The sequence below is a fragment of the Microcaecilia unicolor genome, chromosome 3 (assembly GCF_901765095.1).
Source record: "Microcaecilia unicolor chromosome 3, aMicUni1.1, whole genome shotgun sequence".
NCBI lineage: Eukaryota > Metazoa > Chordata > Amphibia > Gymnophiona > Siphonopidae > Microcaecilia > Microcaecilia unicolor.
Window position 1 is genome coordinate 355,827,499 of NC_044033.1, and position 17,133 is coordinate 355,844,631.

Here is a 17,133-nt window from a genome sequence, read left to right on the forward strand (position 1 = left end):
GCCTTAACCTTAAGTGCAAAGTAGGCATTCTGATTAAAATAAGTGCAACTGCAAGAAGGTAGTGACAGGGAGCAGCTTTCAGAACACCGCTCGGATCGCGGCTGCAGCCTATCTTTATGTCTCACATTGAGCTCTCAGCAGGACCCGACTGCTGGGTTTCCCCTAGGAGGAGGTATCTATCTATACAGTACAGCCGGCGCACGCTGTACGTAAGAGCAGAGCGGTAGCCCAAGCTCCTCCCCCCTTCTCTGTAGCCAGCGTCATCATCGGCTGGAAAGTCCCGAGCCATGGAAATCCCCCGCAAGCGCAAGAGCAACAGGGAGACCTGAAAGCTCGGAACTGGGACTTCATTGCGAACTGCTCAGGCTTTAGCAGGAGTCCTGCGAGCGATCGGGTGCCGGAATGTGAAGCGCTGACGGAGAACAGGCTTCCGATCCTCGCTTTCATAGAGCTGCAGCTCTTTGCATGGGGAATTACAACCGGCGGAGAGGTTTTGCAGCAATAAAAGGACGTCGGGTGGAAATCTGCATTGCACTTAGGAAATTTGACCACCCTCTTCCCGAAGCTGATTTTGCAGACAGGTAGAGTTCAAGGCAGTTGCTGCAGGTGTTTGTTTGCTAGGCTGCAGGCTGGGGTGTAGCCAAAAGGGGTTCCTAATGTTGCTGTGAGATAGCAGAGCTGATCGCGTTAAAGACATATCTACTATATGTGTATGTTAGCGTGTTCATATCTGTATCTTATGCAGGTTGATACTGTTCCATACAGTTTAAGGTCAGGTAGCTAGTGACATGCGCTGTTATTATTATTATTTATTACATTTGTATCCCACATTTTCCCACCTATTTGCAGGCTCAATGTGGCTTACATAGTTCTATGATAGTTGCATTCTTTCCTATTTTTTAAGCTTGCTTTGCCTGCTGTTACTTTTTATTTATGAGCGAGCGTATCCACCTCCAGTAGACCTCAGCTATAGCATTTACTGCGGACCCAGTAGCAAAATGGCCAACCAATCAAAGGAAGCCTACTGGCAAGGTGTGTTGGTATAATAAAGCCAGCCCTTTCTAAATATACACCCCTTTCTAATTTAGTGCACACCTTTTTCAGTACTAGCTCAAAGTGAGTTGCATTCAGTTATGCTAGGTATTTTCACAGTTCCTGGAAGACTTGTAATCTAAATTAATGCATGAGGCAATGCCGCAATGGAGTGTTAAATTACTTGCCCAAGAGCACAAGGAGCAACAAGTGGGTGCTCTAACCACTAAGCTACTCCTCCTCTCCATTTGTTTGGAAAGGCCACATGTGTTATGGCGACGTTACCTTGACTTCTGACATTACTGCATTCACAGGAGTAAGTAAAGGATTTGTTTATTTTGCAGTTTAATACACGTTTGGGCCCTCTGAGGTCCTTTCAGGCAGCATCATTATCTATAGATTCTGTACCCTCATCCAAAGAAATTGCACGATGTGATACCCACCAGTGAGCCTTCTCAGGAGTAGCCAACACACACACACTGGGACTCACTCAAGACTATCCTGTGCTTCAGGAAGCAGGTGAAAGCCTGGCTCTTGTTCCAAGCCTTTAATACACGTGGCAACTGACTATCTGCTCAGTCTGTCCCTGGACTAGTTTACTGTGCAGTCTGTAATTTAGAACAGTTTGCACATATAATTTGCCTTCAATTTAGCTACCTGTCTATTTATCCCAATGACGTTGTACTACACCACTTGTCCTATCTATATATCTCAACTGCACTTGTCCCTCCTCTATTAAGATGTTTCATTGTATTATATGAAAAGCTTGAGCCTTGTATCCTGTATGATGTTTGAATGTTCTAATGCATGCCTGCTAAGGTATTTTCATTTGTGTTGTTCTGACACTATGAGCATCATATCTGTTATATGAATGCGCTTCCATGCTGCCTATTATGATATCATTTGTATTCTGCTGACATCTGTCATATTTCCATTAAATGATTGTATTCAGGGGTGTATCTGCGTGGGGCCACAGGGGCCTGGGCCCCCGCAGATTTCGCCCTGGACCCCCCTACTGCCGCCGTGGGTACCTTTGCTGGCGGGGGACCCCAACCCCCACCAGCCGAGGTCCGCTTCCTCCTGCCGCTGCGAGGTTTTTTTAAGTTCATCGGGATTCGTCCTCCGTCACTCTGCTGCTGTTCAAAGAAGCTGCTAGCTGAATGCAGTTTCGGACTGACTCTGACGTCGCTGCTGCACGTTGTACATGGGTCTGACGTCCTGCACGTACAACGTGCAGCAGCGACGTCAGACTCAGTCCGAAACTGCATTCAGCTAGCAGCTTCTTTGAACAGCAGCAGAGTGACGGAGGACGAATCCCGATGAACTTAAAAAAACCTCGCAGCGGCAGGAGGAAGCGGACCTCGGCTGGTGGGGGTTGGGGTCCCCCACCAGCAAAGGTACCCACGGCGGCAGGGGGGGGGTCGGAAATAGCGACGGCGGCGGGGGGCTATAATGTGCCCCCTCACTCTGGCTTCGGCCCCCGCTACCGCTGACTTTCAGATACGCCCCTGATTGTATTACAGTGCTATTGAATGTTTATATTTCTGATACTGTATCATGTTAATCCTATATTACTAGGATTCAGTTTGCCATCTCCAAGTTTACCTCATTGATTGTATATATGGTTATATTTGGTCATTTATTATTATTATACTGTTAACAAAATTGTTTTATGCTAAGTTGTACCTGCAGCACACTGCCTTGGGTGAATCTGTTCGTAAAGGCGGTTAATACATTCCAGTAAATAAGTAAACAAGCAATGAAATGAGGCAATAGATACTACATCATATCATACAAGCTTATATCCTGCTAATACCTTGCAATTCAAAGCGGATAACAAGAGCAAGACAAACCAGAACAAACCTCTGGGATATAATTATAAAGAAGGGAAAGAAAATGAATCAAATAAAATCTTATGTTTAAAAAATGTCTGAAACAGTGAAGTCTTAACCTTTCTTCTAAACATCATATATGAATCAGAAGAAGAAAATATCGCAGCGAGCTCTTTCCAATACTGAGCAGCTTGGAATGCTAAGGTGAATTCTGTCATCCTTAGCGGTATGTTTACTAAGGGGGAAGGGAAATGGGACTTGCTATACCGCCTTTCTGAGGTTTTTGCAACTACATTCAAAGTGCTTTACATATATTCAGGTACTTATTTTTGTACCAGGGGCACATTAAAATTATGTCTTACCTGATAATTTTCTTTCCTTTAACGCAGCAGATGAATCTAGGAGCTAGTGGGTTAAGTCCGTCTACCAGCAGGTGGCAATAGAGATAAACAAACTAAAGGCAGTGATGCCAGACGGCCAGCTCCTTCCTCATTTAGTATGTCATTCGTAAGCATTTGCCAAGGCCAAAAATATGAAACCAGTAACAACCAGAAGCCATCCTCACTATGAAAAACAGAGAACCAAATAAGAACTTCGAAATAACTGCAACTTGATCCAGAAATCGGAATCCTTTCCGTGTTCCCATATCTGTCTGAACTCTGCAAAAGAGAACCCGGAAGGAAAAAATAGCCACACTGCACGGAAAATGAAAAAAACGTCGGCTGAACTAGGGAGGGATTCTGGATTCATCTGCTGCGTTAAAGGAAAGAAAATTATCAGGTAAGACAAAATTTTACCTTCCTTGTCACTTGCAGCAGATGAATCCAGGAACTAGTGGGATGTACCAAAGCAGGAACGCCGCCACCACATGCATGGAGCAGTGGCCATTCCGAAATGAAGGGCCCGAAACTGGAAGTGCTGACCCAGCACCGCAAATCTGAGAAATCTCTGATGGGGCTGCCAAATGGGAATGTGTATGTAAGCTTCCCTCAAATCGAGAGCCGTCAAAACTCGCCTGGTTGAACAGCAATAACTGCCCTTAATGTTTCCATGTGGAAGTGACGAACCCACAAAAAATGGTTTACTTTTCTGAGATCGAGAATAGGCCGAAAAGCCCCCTCCCTTCTTTGGAACCACAAAGAAGATGGAGTACCGACCTGTCCACTTTTTGAGAGGAGGAACAGGCACGATAGTCCCTATCATTAGCAGGTCTCGCAAACACTGCAGAACCACTGTCCTCTTGTTCCGTGATACACAGCGGGACTCCAGAAAAAAGTCTGTGACGGGAGAGAAGACATCTAGCTTGTAACCTTCTCGCACCACATCGAGGACCCACTGGTCCAAAGTAATTCTGGCCCACTCTGGGAGAAACAGAGAAAGCCGACCACCGATCTGCTCTCCTCCCGAGTGGACCTGTGCCCCATCATTGGGAGGCCCGAAAAGGAGCCCCCGTTGTGAAAGGAAGAATGCTGCCCAAAACGAGGATGCTGAAAGGCTGCGTTGGACCACCCCCGGTGATACCATCGCGTCTCTCTGAAACGTGACCCCGAGGCTCCCTACCTGGAAGTAGACTTGGGTCTATCCTCCAGAAGACGCTGAGATTTGGAATCCCCCAAATCTTTAACAATGTTTTCTAGGTCTTCCCCAAAAAGCAATTTCCCTCAGAAAGGCAATTTAATGAGCCGTTGCTAGAGGCCATATCTGCGGCCCAATGACGGAGCCACAGATGACGCCGAGAGGAAACATTCAAGGCCATGAGTTTGGCCAAAGCACGGACCAAATCATACAAGGCATCCGCCAAGTACGCCAGCCCAATATCCATCAGCGACATCTGAGGAGTTCCCGGCATATTAGACTCCGAAATCGAATCCATGACAGAATGTAGCCAACAAAGCTCTAGCTGTATAAGAACTACAAACAGAAGCTTGAAGTGTCAAAGCGGCCACCTCAAAGGCACGTTTTAAAGAGGCCTCTAGCCATCTGTCTTGCCACACCACCTTCCACTGGAAGAGTAGTCTTCTTAGTGACCGCCGTAACCAGGGCATCCACCCTAGGTAGAGCAAACTGCTCTAAACAGTCCGCTGAAACCGGATACAGCCTGGCCATAGCCCTGGCTAGTTTCAGTCCCCTATCCGGATCCACCCACTGGGCCAAAATCAACTCTTCAATAGCTTTATGTACCGGAAAGGCCTTAGAAGGTCGTCTGGTACTAGCCATCTTGGGGTTGACCGCCTGAGAAGCAGCAATCTCAGGGCCCTCTATATTCAGGAGAGATAAAGGAGGACAACTCCTCCTAATGGAAAATCCTCACGGTGGAAGAGTCCTCCGGATGGTCAGTGAGGACACCGTCCTCCACGTCCTCTACCTCCATCTGCTCCTAGAGAGCCACCATGGAGGACGCTGCAGGCGACTGTATGCAGGACCCGTCCTCAGACCCCCCCCCCCCCCCAAAAAAAAAACGTAGGCTTTTTAAGGGAGGAGAAATCCTCTGGGGAAAAACCCAAAATCTCTTGGTTACCCCCAGACTCCTTAAGAGGATCAAAGGCCAAAGCTGTCGCAGCAGCGTGAGGGGAGGGGGCAAGGGCCTTTTCAACAAAAACGCCTGATGGAATAGCAAAATAAACTCTGGTGAAAACCCCTCCCCCACAACGGAGGAAGTCGCAGCCATGGCACCTGCACCACCGCCCACAGTGCCTGACGCCCCCCACCCCGACTCCCTACCAGTGGAGAAGAAGCTTTTCCCAAAACCGCTACCGGAGCCGGCTCCGCAACCAATTGCAAAATGGTGCGAGAATCACCAGGCTCCGGGTGGGAAAGCACGCTCTTGGGGGGGCCACCGCTCTGTCGAGTCCCGCCAAATCAGCGCACCATCCGCTGCCATTGCCCGCCCCCAAACAGGAACCCAGCAGGACTTACCCCGGACCAGGAAAGCGCGGGAACTGACACCTGAGCCAAAGAAAAAAACTCTCCGACTACACTTCGAAGCAGGCTTAGACAAGCAGGCAACAGAAAACAGGACTCGGACAGCAGTAACGCAAACCTGCTCTCAGCAAAAACACACTTCCCTGTGCTTAAATTCTATGGTTCTCTTTTTTTTTTTTTTTTTTAGTGAGGAGGCAGAAACAAACAGGGAAGGAAAGGAACAGCAAAAGCCTGTTCCGAGGGAATTTGAGGTGCAGCAGGGACCCAGCAACTGAGTATGCTGCCAAAGGGGACACCACCAGTTCACCACCCCCGGCTCAAACTGGCCACCAGCCAAGGAGCACCCTCGGAGACCTTGGGCCCAGGAGCTGGAGAAAAGCCGTCCACCACCTGCTGAGATAGAGACATACTAACTGAGGAAGGAGCTGGCCATCTGGCATCACTGCCTTTAGTTTGTTTATCTCTATCTCCACCTGCTGGTAGGTGGACTTAACCCACTAGTTCCTGGATTCATCTGCTGCAAGTGACAAGGAATGGAGGGTTAAGTGACTTGCCCAGAGTCACAAGGAGCTGCAGTAGGAATCAAACTCGGAATCGAACTCAGTTCCCCAGGATCAAAGTCCACTGCACTAACCACTAGGCTACTCCTTCACTCGTTTCTAACTCACCTTTAAATTTAAGGTGCGTTAAACACTACCGCGCCTATACATTTCTATGGGCGTATTAGCATTTTACACCTGCTAAAAACGCTAACGTGCCCATAGCGCACCTTTAGTAAACGTAGGCATTAGTCTCTTCTTATCCTTGGGTGAAGGAAAAGAAAACACATAATTACAAATAGTCCTCCCATATGTAATAGAGGCTGTAAACTGAAAGTGGAGGTATAGGTAATTACATGCCTAGGCCATGTAAAGTTTTGTACTGTGAACAAGCCAATTTAAACAGGATTCTAGCCTCAAAAGCAACCAATGATGTTTAATATAATAAGGCGATGTATGGTCATATTTGGTTAAACCACATATCAAACATACCGCAGTATTCTGGACAGTTAAATTCTTTTAAATTGAGATTTAGAGCACCCCAAATAAGCTACGTTACAACCTCATACTGCACCAAAACATTTGCTGTTGTACAGAGTGCAAAAAGATTTGATATGTACAGTTTGCATAATCACTGTTTTATGGCCATACTTGCTATCTCTTTTCAGCTGTACCATGAGGTTTAGTAAAGACTTGCATAGGAAGCAATTTCTGCCCTCTCTAACTTATTACTGGTAAATTAAAGAGAAAATCATCAGATCGAAAGAACAGATCAGTGTCCACGGGGCAAGGGCAGGCCAGAGTAGAACTGGTTGTTCTCATACTCTTCAGGAAGGTTATGATGACAGTGGCTGAGGGGGATGGTTGACCTAGAATTTGGTAGTTTGTTTTCAGCCTTAAATTCAGGTCAACTCTATGTTATTGTTAAAAAAACACTGCACTTAGTTATACTGTACGTGATACCCAAGCTGTCAGCGTGTCTCCTTTCTCCTGCAGCTGTTGCCAGGGCAGTAGACATGAGGGCATGCAACCCCAAAGTCTCCATCCGCAACCCCAAAGTCTCTATCCGTTGGCAATGAGTACTTAGCTACCAGTTGAATCTGGTACAGTTCTGTAGTATGATGTTTAGAAGCGACAGACACTCACAACTACAAAGATCTTTTTAAAGACAACCACTTTTCAAATTAACATACAGAGAGGATCTGTTTGTTCTTTTCACAAACAAACGAGATTCCTGAGGAAGACATACTGTTTGTGCCGAAACACAGTACCTTGTTGAGTCATCCTCCAATAAAGCTTTTGATTCATATACAGTGTCTCTGGCCTGTTTTGAGGAGCCTTACTCTGTTCCCACGCCTTGTTTCTGTCCTATATTTCTGTATATATATATAAAGATCAATATTGATATATAATTAAAACAATAAATAATGTAAAATGTTAGATGTTAAAAAGATTAAAAAGGTAATGTGAGTGAGGAAAAACATATGTACAATCACTTATAGAAATATAGATATATATATAAAAAAAATATATAAGATAATGTATATATAAAAAGAGGGTACACGTGTATGGTATCAAACTACTAGTTAAAGACATAATCTAAAAAGCCATGTATTAAGAAGTTACATATCTGAATAAAGGAATACGCTTTCTAAAAATGCCTTAAAACCTGCATTTATTTATTTATAGCGTTTATATCCCACATATTCCCACCCAAGGGCAGGCCCAATGTGGCTTACAGGAATTTACAGAAAGCATACATCAAGTCTACAACAAACAGTCAATGGCATTGTAGTGAAAGAGGCTAGTAAGTAATAGCAGAGGTGGGGAAATGTGGAAAGAGAATTGGAATTCAATAGACAGCGGTGCGGGGCGGGTCAGGAGCGTAAGCTTTCCCGAATAAGAAGGTCTTAAGGTATTTTTTAAAGATCGGATGATCAGGGGTGATTTTCACAAATTTAGGTAGACCATTCCACAGTTGTGCGCTAATGTAGGAAAAGGTGGAAGCGTAGGTGGTTTTATACTTGAGGCCTCTGTAGATTGGGTAATGCAGATTTAGGTACAAGCGAGTTGATTAACCGCATAAACCATATAAAATAAGAACCTAAAAACGTGCCTATCTCTGGCAGTCAAATTAAACAAAAGTGTGCCTGGTGCAGGAGTGCAGCACTGTTTACTGGTTCAGGGAAAAAAAATACATATATGTATGAAGTGCGTGCAGAGCTTAATGTAAATCTGATGACTAGTAAGTGGTCTGTCTATAAGGTAACGTTAGGGTGTGGTGGTCTAGCAATGTTATATATCCATATCTTGATGGTGCAAAGAAATGCACTTCTTGTACCTTTGGGCTGGTATATTTCAACACCTGACAAAAACATGTGAAGGGCAATTCTGTAAAGAGCATTAAAAATAGGTACCAATTGCATGCACTCATTTATAGAATAGGTGTGGTTATATGCATGAATGATATCACAAATTGGCATTTATGCGCATATGTGTTATGTTACATCATATCTTATAGACCGCCTCCACTGTGTAGTTTAGGGCGGGTTATAATAAAAGAAACCAGAACCAAGCATCTGGGAATTACAATAACCAAATAAAATTACCAGAAGAATCATCAAAACATGCATTCCATATATACACATAAATTACTGAGGCCCGCTTTGTGAAAAAAGGAAGGTTTTCAAATTTTTCCTAAACAGTAAATAATGTGCTAGGCGCTATTTTGTAAAATTGGTACACTGGTCATGGCGCATAACAACCCATAGGCTGTAGCAGGGGTGTGTTGTGGGCATTTCAGCTAGCAATGTGCACACCTTATAGAATAGTAGATGTATGCAGTTAGGCGTGCCTACTTATGCCTGCCATTGACGTGGTGTAAGCTGTCGTACCTAAGTTGTGGCTTTGCCCTACTGTTCTATAACAGGATAGGCGCTAACCCCCCGGATTCTGTATAGCATGCCTAGAGATCCATGCATATTCTGTACAAGCCAATTGTACCCTCATGATCAAAAGCAAACGCCGGCGCTAGAGGCTGTTAGCGCCATACTAGCGTCAGCGTTTGCTAACCCCGCATAATCAGAGCCCTCGAGCGCGTGAAACAACGCGCTCGAGGGCTCTTACCACAAGTAGCATGCAAATGCATGCTAAATGGGGCTTAACGCATTCATCCCCAATGATCAGCGACCAGCGCGCCAAAGGTAGAGTCGCTGGCCGCGACAAACCCTACGCCAGCTCGGAGCTGGCATTAGGGTTTGCAGATCATTGGGGAGGAATGGTGAGCCCTGTCCAGCATGCATTTGCATGCTGGCAGACCCCTATTACCCCCAACGACGCAACCCCACCCCACCCCCAGCGACAGGGGACTGGAGGTCCGGTGGGTCCCTCCCGACGATCCCACCCCCCCCCCCCCAGGTTCAGGGAGGGCTGGAGATCCGGTGGGTCTCCAGCCCCCCCAACCCCCACCCCCCCAAAATGGTCCCTGGTGGTCCAGTGGCTGCCACTGCCCCCCCCAACCTAACCCCCAGCATTGGCAAGGGTCCACTCTGCCATTCGATCCAACGCCCACCCTCCCTCTCTGCCTTCCCGGTGCCCGCCCCCCTACCTTGGTTGGAGGAGGGACGCAGCCTGCCTCCCTCCTCTTCCTTCAACGCCGCAAAACTCCCTTATATGGTGTGTATCCCCGCCCAGCACATCCCAGGATGCACTGGGCAGGGCTGGGCGCCGCCATTTTGCGGCGTCGAAGGAAGAGGAGGGAGGCAGGCTGCGTCCCTCCTCCAACAAAGTTAGGGGGCGGGTGGGCAGGCAGAGAGGGAGGGTGGGCGTCAGATTGGATGGCGGAGTGGGCCTTTGCGAATGCTGGGGGTTGGAAGGGGGGCTGGCGGTCCAGCGGACAGCCAGCCCCCCTGTCGCTGGGGGGGGCAGCGGCCACTTGACCACTAGGGACCAATTTCAGGGGGGTTTGGGGGGGCTGGAGACCCACTAGATCTCCAGCCCTCCCTGAACCTGGGGGGGGGGATGGTCGGGGGGACCTCCAGCCCCCATTTTGCCCTCTCGGGGCAGGGGTAGTCAGGGCCTGGTGGTCCCATGGACCTCCAGCCCCTGTGTTTGACAGGTTTGGGCTTTTGACAGCCCAGACCTGTCAAACAAGTGCGGGAGGATTGTTAAGGAGCGCATGCTCGGCACAATTCGCCCGCACTTCTACCCCATGATCAGAGATAATTGCGCTGCTTAAATTTTGCATGCATTATCTCTGATCATCCATGCAGTAAAGCCCCGCGCTGTTCCAGCGCTATTTTTAGAGCGCTGTTTGGAACAGCGCGGGGCTTTGATCATCTGCCCATTGGTGTTGTTAACAGTACTTAATAAGCAATAATGAACGCTAATTGGCAATAATTAGAATTTACGCGCACAACTCCCAAATTGCATTCTGTAATTCACTGCACCTAAATTTTAATTCATGCAGGCAAAAAGGGGCGTGGTTATGGGTGGGGAAATGGGCGTTTCAAAATTTACACATGAAGTTATAGAATATGGCCCTCTTCACCTAAATCTACACGCTGAGATTTACACCATGTTTTCGTTGGTATAAATGGAGGCACATACTTTAATTGCTGGGCCATCAACTAAGCATATTCTATATACCAAGCCTAAATCTAGGCACTGCTTATAAACTACACTTAGGCAGAAATGTTTGCCGCACAGTTTTTCTAGGCGCCATATATAGAATCTGGCAGGAAGTACGCTTCTAGGTTTCACCTACATTCAGGTGCCTCTGTAGAGAATTGCCCCCATAAACTTGTAACTTTTTTTGGTAGCAGGGCTAGTATCCTGTATTTTGTGTGGTGTAAATTTGGAGGCAGGAGAGCTGAATTCTGGTTGCTTTTGTAAATAGAAATTAAAGAAGTGTTTCATACATTATAAGTCTGAGCAACACCATGAATAACACTGGGAATTCAGAAGGTAGTTTGGGTCAATATTTGGTGATTACCCCAGATAAACACTACTAGACAGGAAAATATTGATTTTTTTTTTCATTATAGTCATGTTTGACTAATAGCTTTAGGTCAGTTCAGTGTTCAGAGCTAACTCAGAAAAGACCAAACATGTACACTAATTAATTATTTTTTTTTTTTCGCTATAAAGTATCACATATAATGAGTTTATCTTGTTGGGCAGACTAGATGGACCGTATAGGTCTTTATCTGCCGTCATCTACTATGTTACTATGTAATTATGCCCTAGAAATTTATTTCAATTGTATAAAAAATAGTATCTAGTAATGCTGACAGTTCAGAAATTGTATAATGAAGGGCTGCTCGCTGGGATAGATGTTGCCAGGGTATTTAATAATCATCCTTGAGCCCTGGCATTAGCTTTCAGAATGAGTAGCCTGGAGTAAATGAGTGGAAGGCTTCTTGTTGTGTGACCTTTTTGTTCTGTGTGCTCGTGTTGACACCCACTCAGTAGTAAGTCACAAACAACAGAACTTGCTCCGCAATGGAAAATAAATTGCTTTCTGGGTGAAGGGGAAACACAGAACAGCAGCTACGTAATAATAGACCCATACGTTTGTCCTACTCTGCATTAACAGAGTTGACATCTGAATATCCGGGTAAGCTAGACCCTTTCACTTGTGTTGGATGCAACAGGTCAGGAATGTCTTGTTATTGTAGCCTTCAGCGGGAGAGGACTGTAGTATTCGAAATGCAGAATCATCATTTGGTATTCCTAAGCGTCTTCATTCTAATGATTCAGAGATGCTAGTGATTGCCTAAGACCCCAGCAGAACAGGTAACATATCCGACTGGTTACTCTTTATCACCACTAGTACTGGGACTTCAGTTCATCGAGGTAGTCACAACGGTGGCAATTTGGTGAGCAAACTAATTTTTTAAAGACACGGACACCAGATGCAGCTGTGTTTCAGCCTCTGCCTTCTTTGGGGGGTACAGTAAAATTGCAGGTCTCCTGAGTCCTGTAGTTCAAACAATCTTCATGCAATAAAATGCTCCAAAGCCGAACTGTACTAATTACATGGGTCACTCAGAACATGCAGATAAACTTTCAGTGAGAGCATCTTGCTTAAAATTGCTCTGCAGCCACGTCTTCTGTTTGTGTCTTCAGTAAATTAGTTTGCACACCGTTTTTGCTGTTTAATACAGCTACTATCCTGGTTTATCGCATTTGCTGGTTCAGTGCATTTTGTTCTTATGTTTGTTCATCAGGGGTCAGAAATGTGTTCAGGTCAGGGGCAAGGAAAGGAGTGGACAAGTGAAATGGATTTTCAAACCCGTCTCTTTCTCTTCACTCTGCCGCACAGGTAGAAATGGAAAGTGAAAGGGTGTACCTTCCCTCCTTTCAGATCCTTAAGTCTTTTTCACCCACTCTGCACCTTTTCAGCCTATCCATGCCAGTATCTGTATCCTCTTTCACTCATCATATCTCTTTTTTAACAGCTGTTCAGGTTCATTCCTCCTCTCCACCTTCTTGTCTTCTGAATGCTTCTGCTGCTCAGTCATTCTCAATCACTTCTTTCTCCCCATCTCTACTTCTCTCTTCCCCCACCATTTCCCCCTTCTGCTCCTCCGTCTTCAATTTCCCAGATAGTCCAAATATGTTTTGCTGAATTAAAGAAGATGGTGAGGAAGGAAACGTATTTCTTAAGCCAAATATGCACACATTTGTAAAATTAAAATCATTTGACAAAGTTATGGGGCTCATTTTCAAAAAAGGAAAACATCTCAAAACTGCATGAAGTGGCATTTGGACATTTTTAAGTGAAAAAGTGTCCAAATTGCAATCTTTGAAACTTGGATTTGAGATGTTTTTCTCTACAGTGCGTCCAGATCACAAGGGGGCGTGTTGGGGATAGTATTTGGGCGCTTCCAAAACTTGGATGTGTTTCTACCATAATGAAACGCAAAAACATCCAGGGCTAAAAATTAGACATTTTGGTCTAGACCTGTTTCAATCACAACGAAGTCACAAAAGGTGCCCTAAGTGATGAGATGACCACTGGAGGGATTAAATCATGATCCCTCCGCTTGCTCCTCCAGTGGTCACTGATTCCATCCCCCCCCCCACCCCACCCCAAATATGTGAAAGAAACAGTACATACCAGCCTCTATGACAGCTTCAGATCTGATGGCCAGTCCTATTAGAGCAACAAGCAGATCCCTGGAGTAGCCTAGTGGTTGGCACAGTGGACTGTAGAGAAGGGGACCCAGGCCCATCTCCCAATTTAACTGATACATTTGTGGTGGAAAGTATGAGCCCTCCAACCCCCCCCCCCCCCAAAACAAAAACCTACTGTACCTACATATAGGTGACACCTGCAAACATAAGGGCTATTATAGTGGTGTACAGTTGGTTTTGGTAGTTTTTGGAGGGCTCCCCATACAGTATAAGGAGTTAACGGTGAGATGTGTACCTGGGACCTTTTTATGTGTGAAGTCCACTGCAACATCACCTAAGGTATCCCACTAATGTGCTGGAATGTCTGTGTGGCCAGTATACTAAGAATGCTGCCTCCCCCCCCCCCCCCCCCCCCCCCCCATACATACCAATGGCTTGTTTTTGTGTATTTTGCATTTTTCCCTTGGGTGTTGGAATGCTAGATGCCAGAGGTCTCTGTTTGGTCTCTTGTAAATGCACTCTGAGTCCCTGCTTAGTCTATTTGCCACTGGCACTCTATCCCTGTGGTTCATAGCACTGGGTCAACCTCTTGGCGCCTCTCAGCTTCCAGCTCTTTGTGTCCAGATCCCTGTCATTAGCTCTGGTTTGTGGGAAATGGCTCAGTGGCTCCTTGTGGTATCCCAGAATGAATCCTGCTGTTCTCGCGCCTCTACTGGACCACAGCTGTTTTTGCAAACATCAGAAGAATTTGGTGTCGGAAACTCATTTGGTTATATTTATCAACACATCTAAAAATGTTCAGAAGTTACCCCACTTAGTTTCTCTAACCAGAGGGGTTATCAACATCTTCCTTTGACAGGAAGACACATTTAGACTTCTGCCAAGTTAATGAGAAAAAAGTAAATGGTCTGCTTTAAATAACAAAGAACTGACACTGGGACTGTGTCAAAATGGGTTTTTTTTTCTCTTTCTCCTGAAATTTGCATTTACTGATCTTTAAAAGTGATGTAACTATATTGCTCTGCTATGACTCAGTTTGACTTCTTGATGGAGTGTATAAGTGATGCATAGGAAACTCGGATTAGCTGTCCTGATTCTGAACAGAAGCAGTGGCAGGGGATTTCTGGTAGGAGTTTTATATAAGACTGGCAGCACTGCACGTTAACATACAACTCAAGGCAATGACTGTTATTCCTCTGCTGTTTTCCAGCAAGATGGCCACCCAGCAAATCCTCCCTCAGGCTTTGTACATGAGCAATATGCTGAAGGCTGTGAAGATCAGGGAAAGAATGCCCGAAGACATTACCAGACCCAACAGTGGGACTATACATCACTTTAAAACCATGCACAGATACACAGTGGAAATGTTCAGGACTTGTCAGTTCTGCCCAGCTTTTCGGGAGCTACTTCAGAAAGCCCTGATAGACAGAAGTATACAGACCTCACTGGAGTGCCGCAGGAAACTGAACTGGTGCAGAGAAGTCAGGAAACTTGTGCCACTAAAGACTAATGGTGAGTTTCTGTATATCTCTAAATGAATGTGGTTAGATTGTTCCTTTAATGTGTTGCTGTTTATTGGTAAATGGACTTTGAGAGTAAAGAATTTAAATAGAGGGGGGGGGGCTGTCTGCTCTTGTAATGCCTGGTAATATCTGAGCTCTCCTTACCTTTATGGAAGGATATTGACCAGCTCTGCTGATTTGGAGTGGGATGGAATAACAGACCAATTCTTTTGGAAAATGCAGCATGTGTGTTTTTAGATGGGTGATTTGGACTTAGATGTTTAGAAACTGGTTTGTCTGTCTGACTCGCAGCCCTAGAACTGAATTCCTAGTCTAGAGGGTTCTGTTTTCTTTATTCATAATGTTAGATCCAATCTTGTTTTCCAAAGACCTCTCCCCATCATGGCAATTTGACCCTACAGTCCTGTGTGGCTCCAGTGTTTCTGGATATTTCCGCATGGAAACATAGTAACATACATAGTAACATAGTAGAAGGGATAGGATAATAGTATAGTACAGGTAACATTTATCCAAAATGAAAATGTGCCTAATATTATTATAATTTATGATAGGCAAATTCATAACTAGTTTGCAGAAGAGCCTTGCATTTGGACATATATGTACATTTTAAAAGAAGTATAATCGTATAATCATTTATCATAAATAAGCCTCCCTCTGAAAGTAGAATCCACTTTAGGAGCAGTCAAGAACGAATGTGCTTGTAATGGAAAAAGCTTTTTTTTCTTGTCGTGCCGGTAAAAATACCTCCTAGCTCTGCTCTAAAAACACACCCAGTCTGGCTTCTAGGATTGTATTAGTATGAATGCATCAGCACATGTGTGTGATTATGTGACCCTGTGGAAATGTTGGTTTTTTTTGGGGTGATTCACCACATATGCATTTGAGGATATGAGAGTTTAGCAAATGGGGAAGACAGTAGGTGGTTTAAATATTGAAACTTCATGTAAAGAAGAAGAAAAATTCCAGCTTCTATTGGTTGCAGCGATTTCACTTGTGCAATGAATCCCAGCACAGCCTAGCCACGCCCACTTGGAAAGTCCAGTGTGTGCACTTCATGGTTCAAATGTCTGCATGTCAGACAGAAAACACAATAGCTATTGCCCAATTGCAAGTCAAATAGATATTGCTGGGGAATTCCAAGTGATACTTAGGGAATTTTATAATGATGATTTTCAATATCTAACTGAAAGTAGAGGGTAAAAGAAAGTCTTATCTTTGTTCTAGATTTTACAGGGGGAATTCTGCAGGGTGCAGCGCTTGGAGTGTTTAAACCCTCATAGTCCCTTGAGCTGTAACAGCATGCTCTGTCCGATCTCGTGTGTGGGCTTGCAGGTGTGCTAGTAATAATTTTGCTGTGGTAGAGATTTGGCTTATTAAGTGAATGAATGATTTATTTTTGTTTCATTTTGGGAAGGGCAGGCCAAGGAAGGCCGTTACTATGGAAAAAGCCCAGGGGAAGCGTTCTCAGCCTCCTTAGTTGTAAAGCAGCCAGAGTGGCAGCGCTGGCAACTCATTTAATCGGGGCAGCTGCTGAGAGTGATTATTTAAACAAGATGCTATATTTTTAATATGATATCTTTCAAATATTCTGAAGGAGTAGGGTAGGAAAATGAACTGATGAAATTTAGCAAGCTTCTGATTGCCGTTTCCCACGGCTGCTTATTGTTAGACTTGGTGGCAAGGGTTAGAAAATTCTGTGCCACGGTTTTCAGAGTTTTGCTCCACATTTTTGTAAGTTTGTGCACTGCTTGCTTAATATGCACAAAATTATGGTTTGTTTTTTTTAATGAAAACATTTCAGTTGTGTTAATTCTCCCTGTTTGCCTGCCTCGTTCATCCTGTTCTACATTCTAAGGAGGTTTTCCTGCTTATAGGATATCACTTTTTCTCTAAGTTCACAAATAGTGAACACAAAGGTGGACTGGGGAAGTAGAAATGGGAGGAGTAATGAGCGGCATTAGACATTCAAGAAGATGGACCTCTCTTTTTATTTAATTCTGTGATACTAGTGATAGAATCACAAAGGGGACCCTGACTATTAAGAGTCTGGCACAAAAGATTCCGTTCTGCCTTGATCATACAGTGTGTAGAAAGCAGCTGACATTTCAATCTACTATTAAAATCAGCATAACTTGTATAAAAAAA

At 44.9% G+C, this 17,133-nt stretch overlaps 1 protein-coding gene across 2 annotated transcripts in view; it reads left to right on the forward strand.

Annotated features, from left to right (window-relative positions):
• The first annotated feature begins 325 nt into the window (after positions 1–325).
• LOC115465115 (tumor necrosis factor alpha-induced protein 3-like) overlaps positions 326–17,133 on the forward strand; it is a 40,754-nt gene continuing 23,946 nt past the window's right edge. Inside the window, exons 1-2 of one of the 2 annotated variants that reach the window (XM_030195519.1) lie at positions 326–581; positions 14,676–14,977. In XM_030195519.1, the coding sequence (XP_030051379.1) occupies positions 466–581; positions 14,676–14,977 (418 nt within the window). In that variant the 5' untranslated portion in view covers positions 326–465. The remainder of the gene's footprint in view (positions 582–14,675; positions 14,978–17,133) is intronic. The other variant, XM_030195520.1, reaches the window with a different exon arrangement.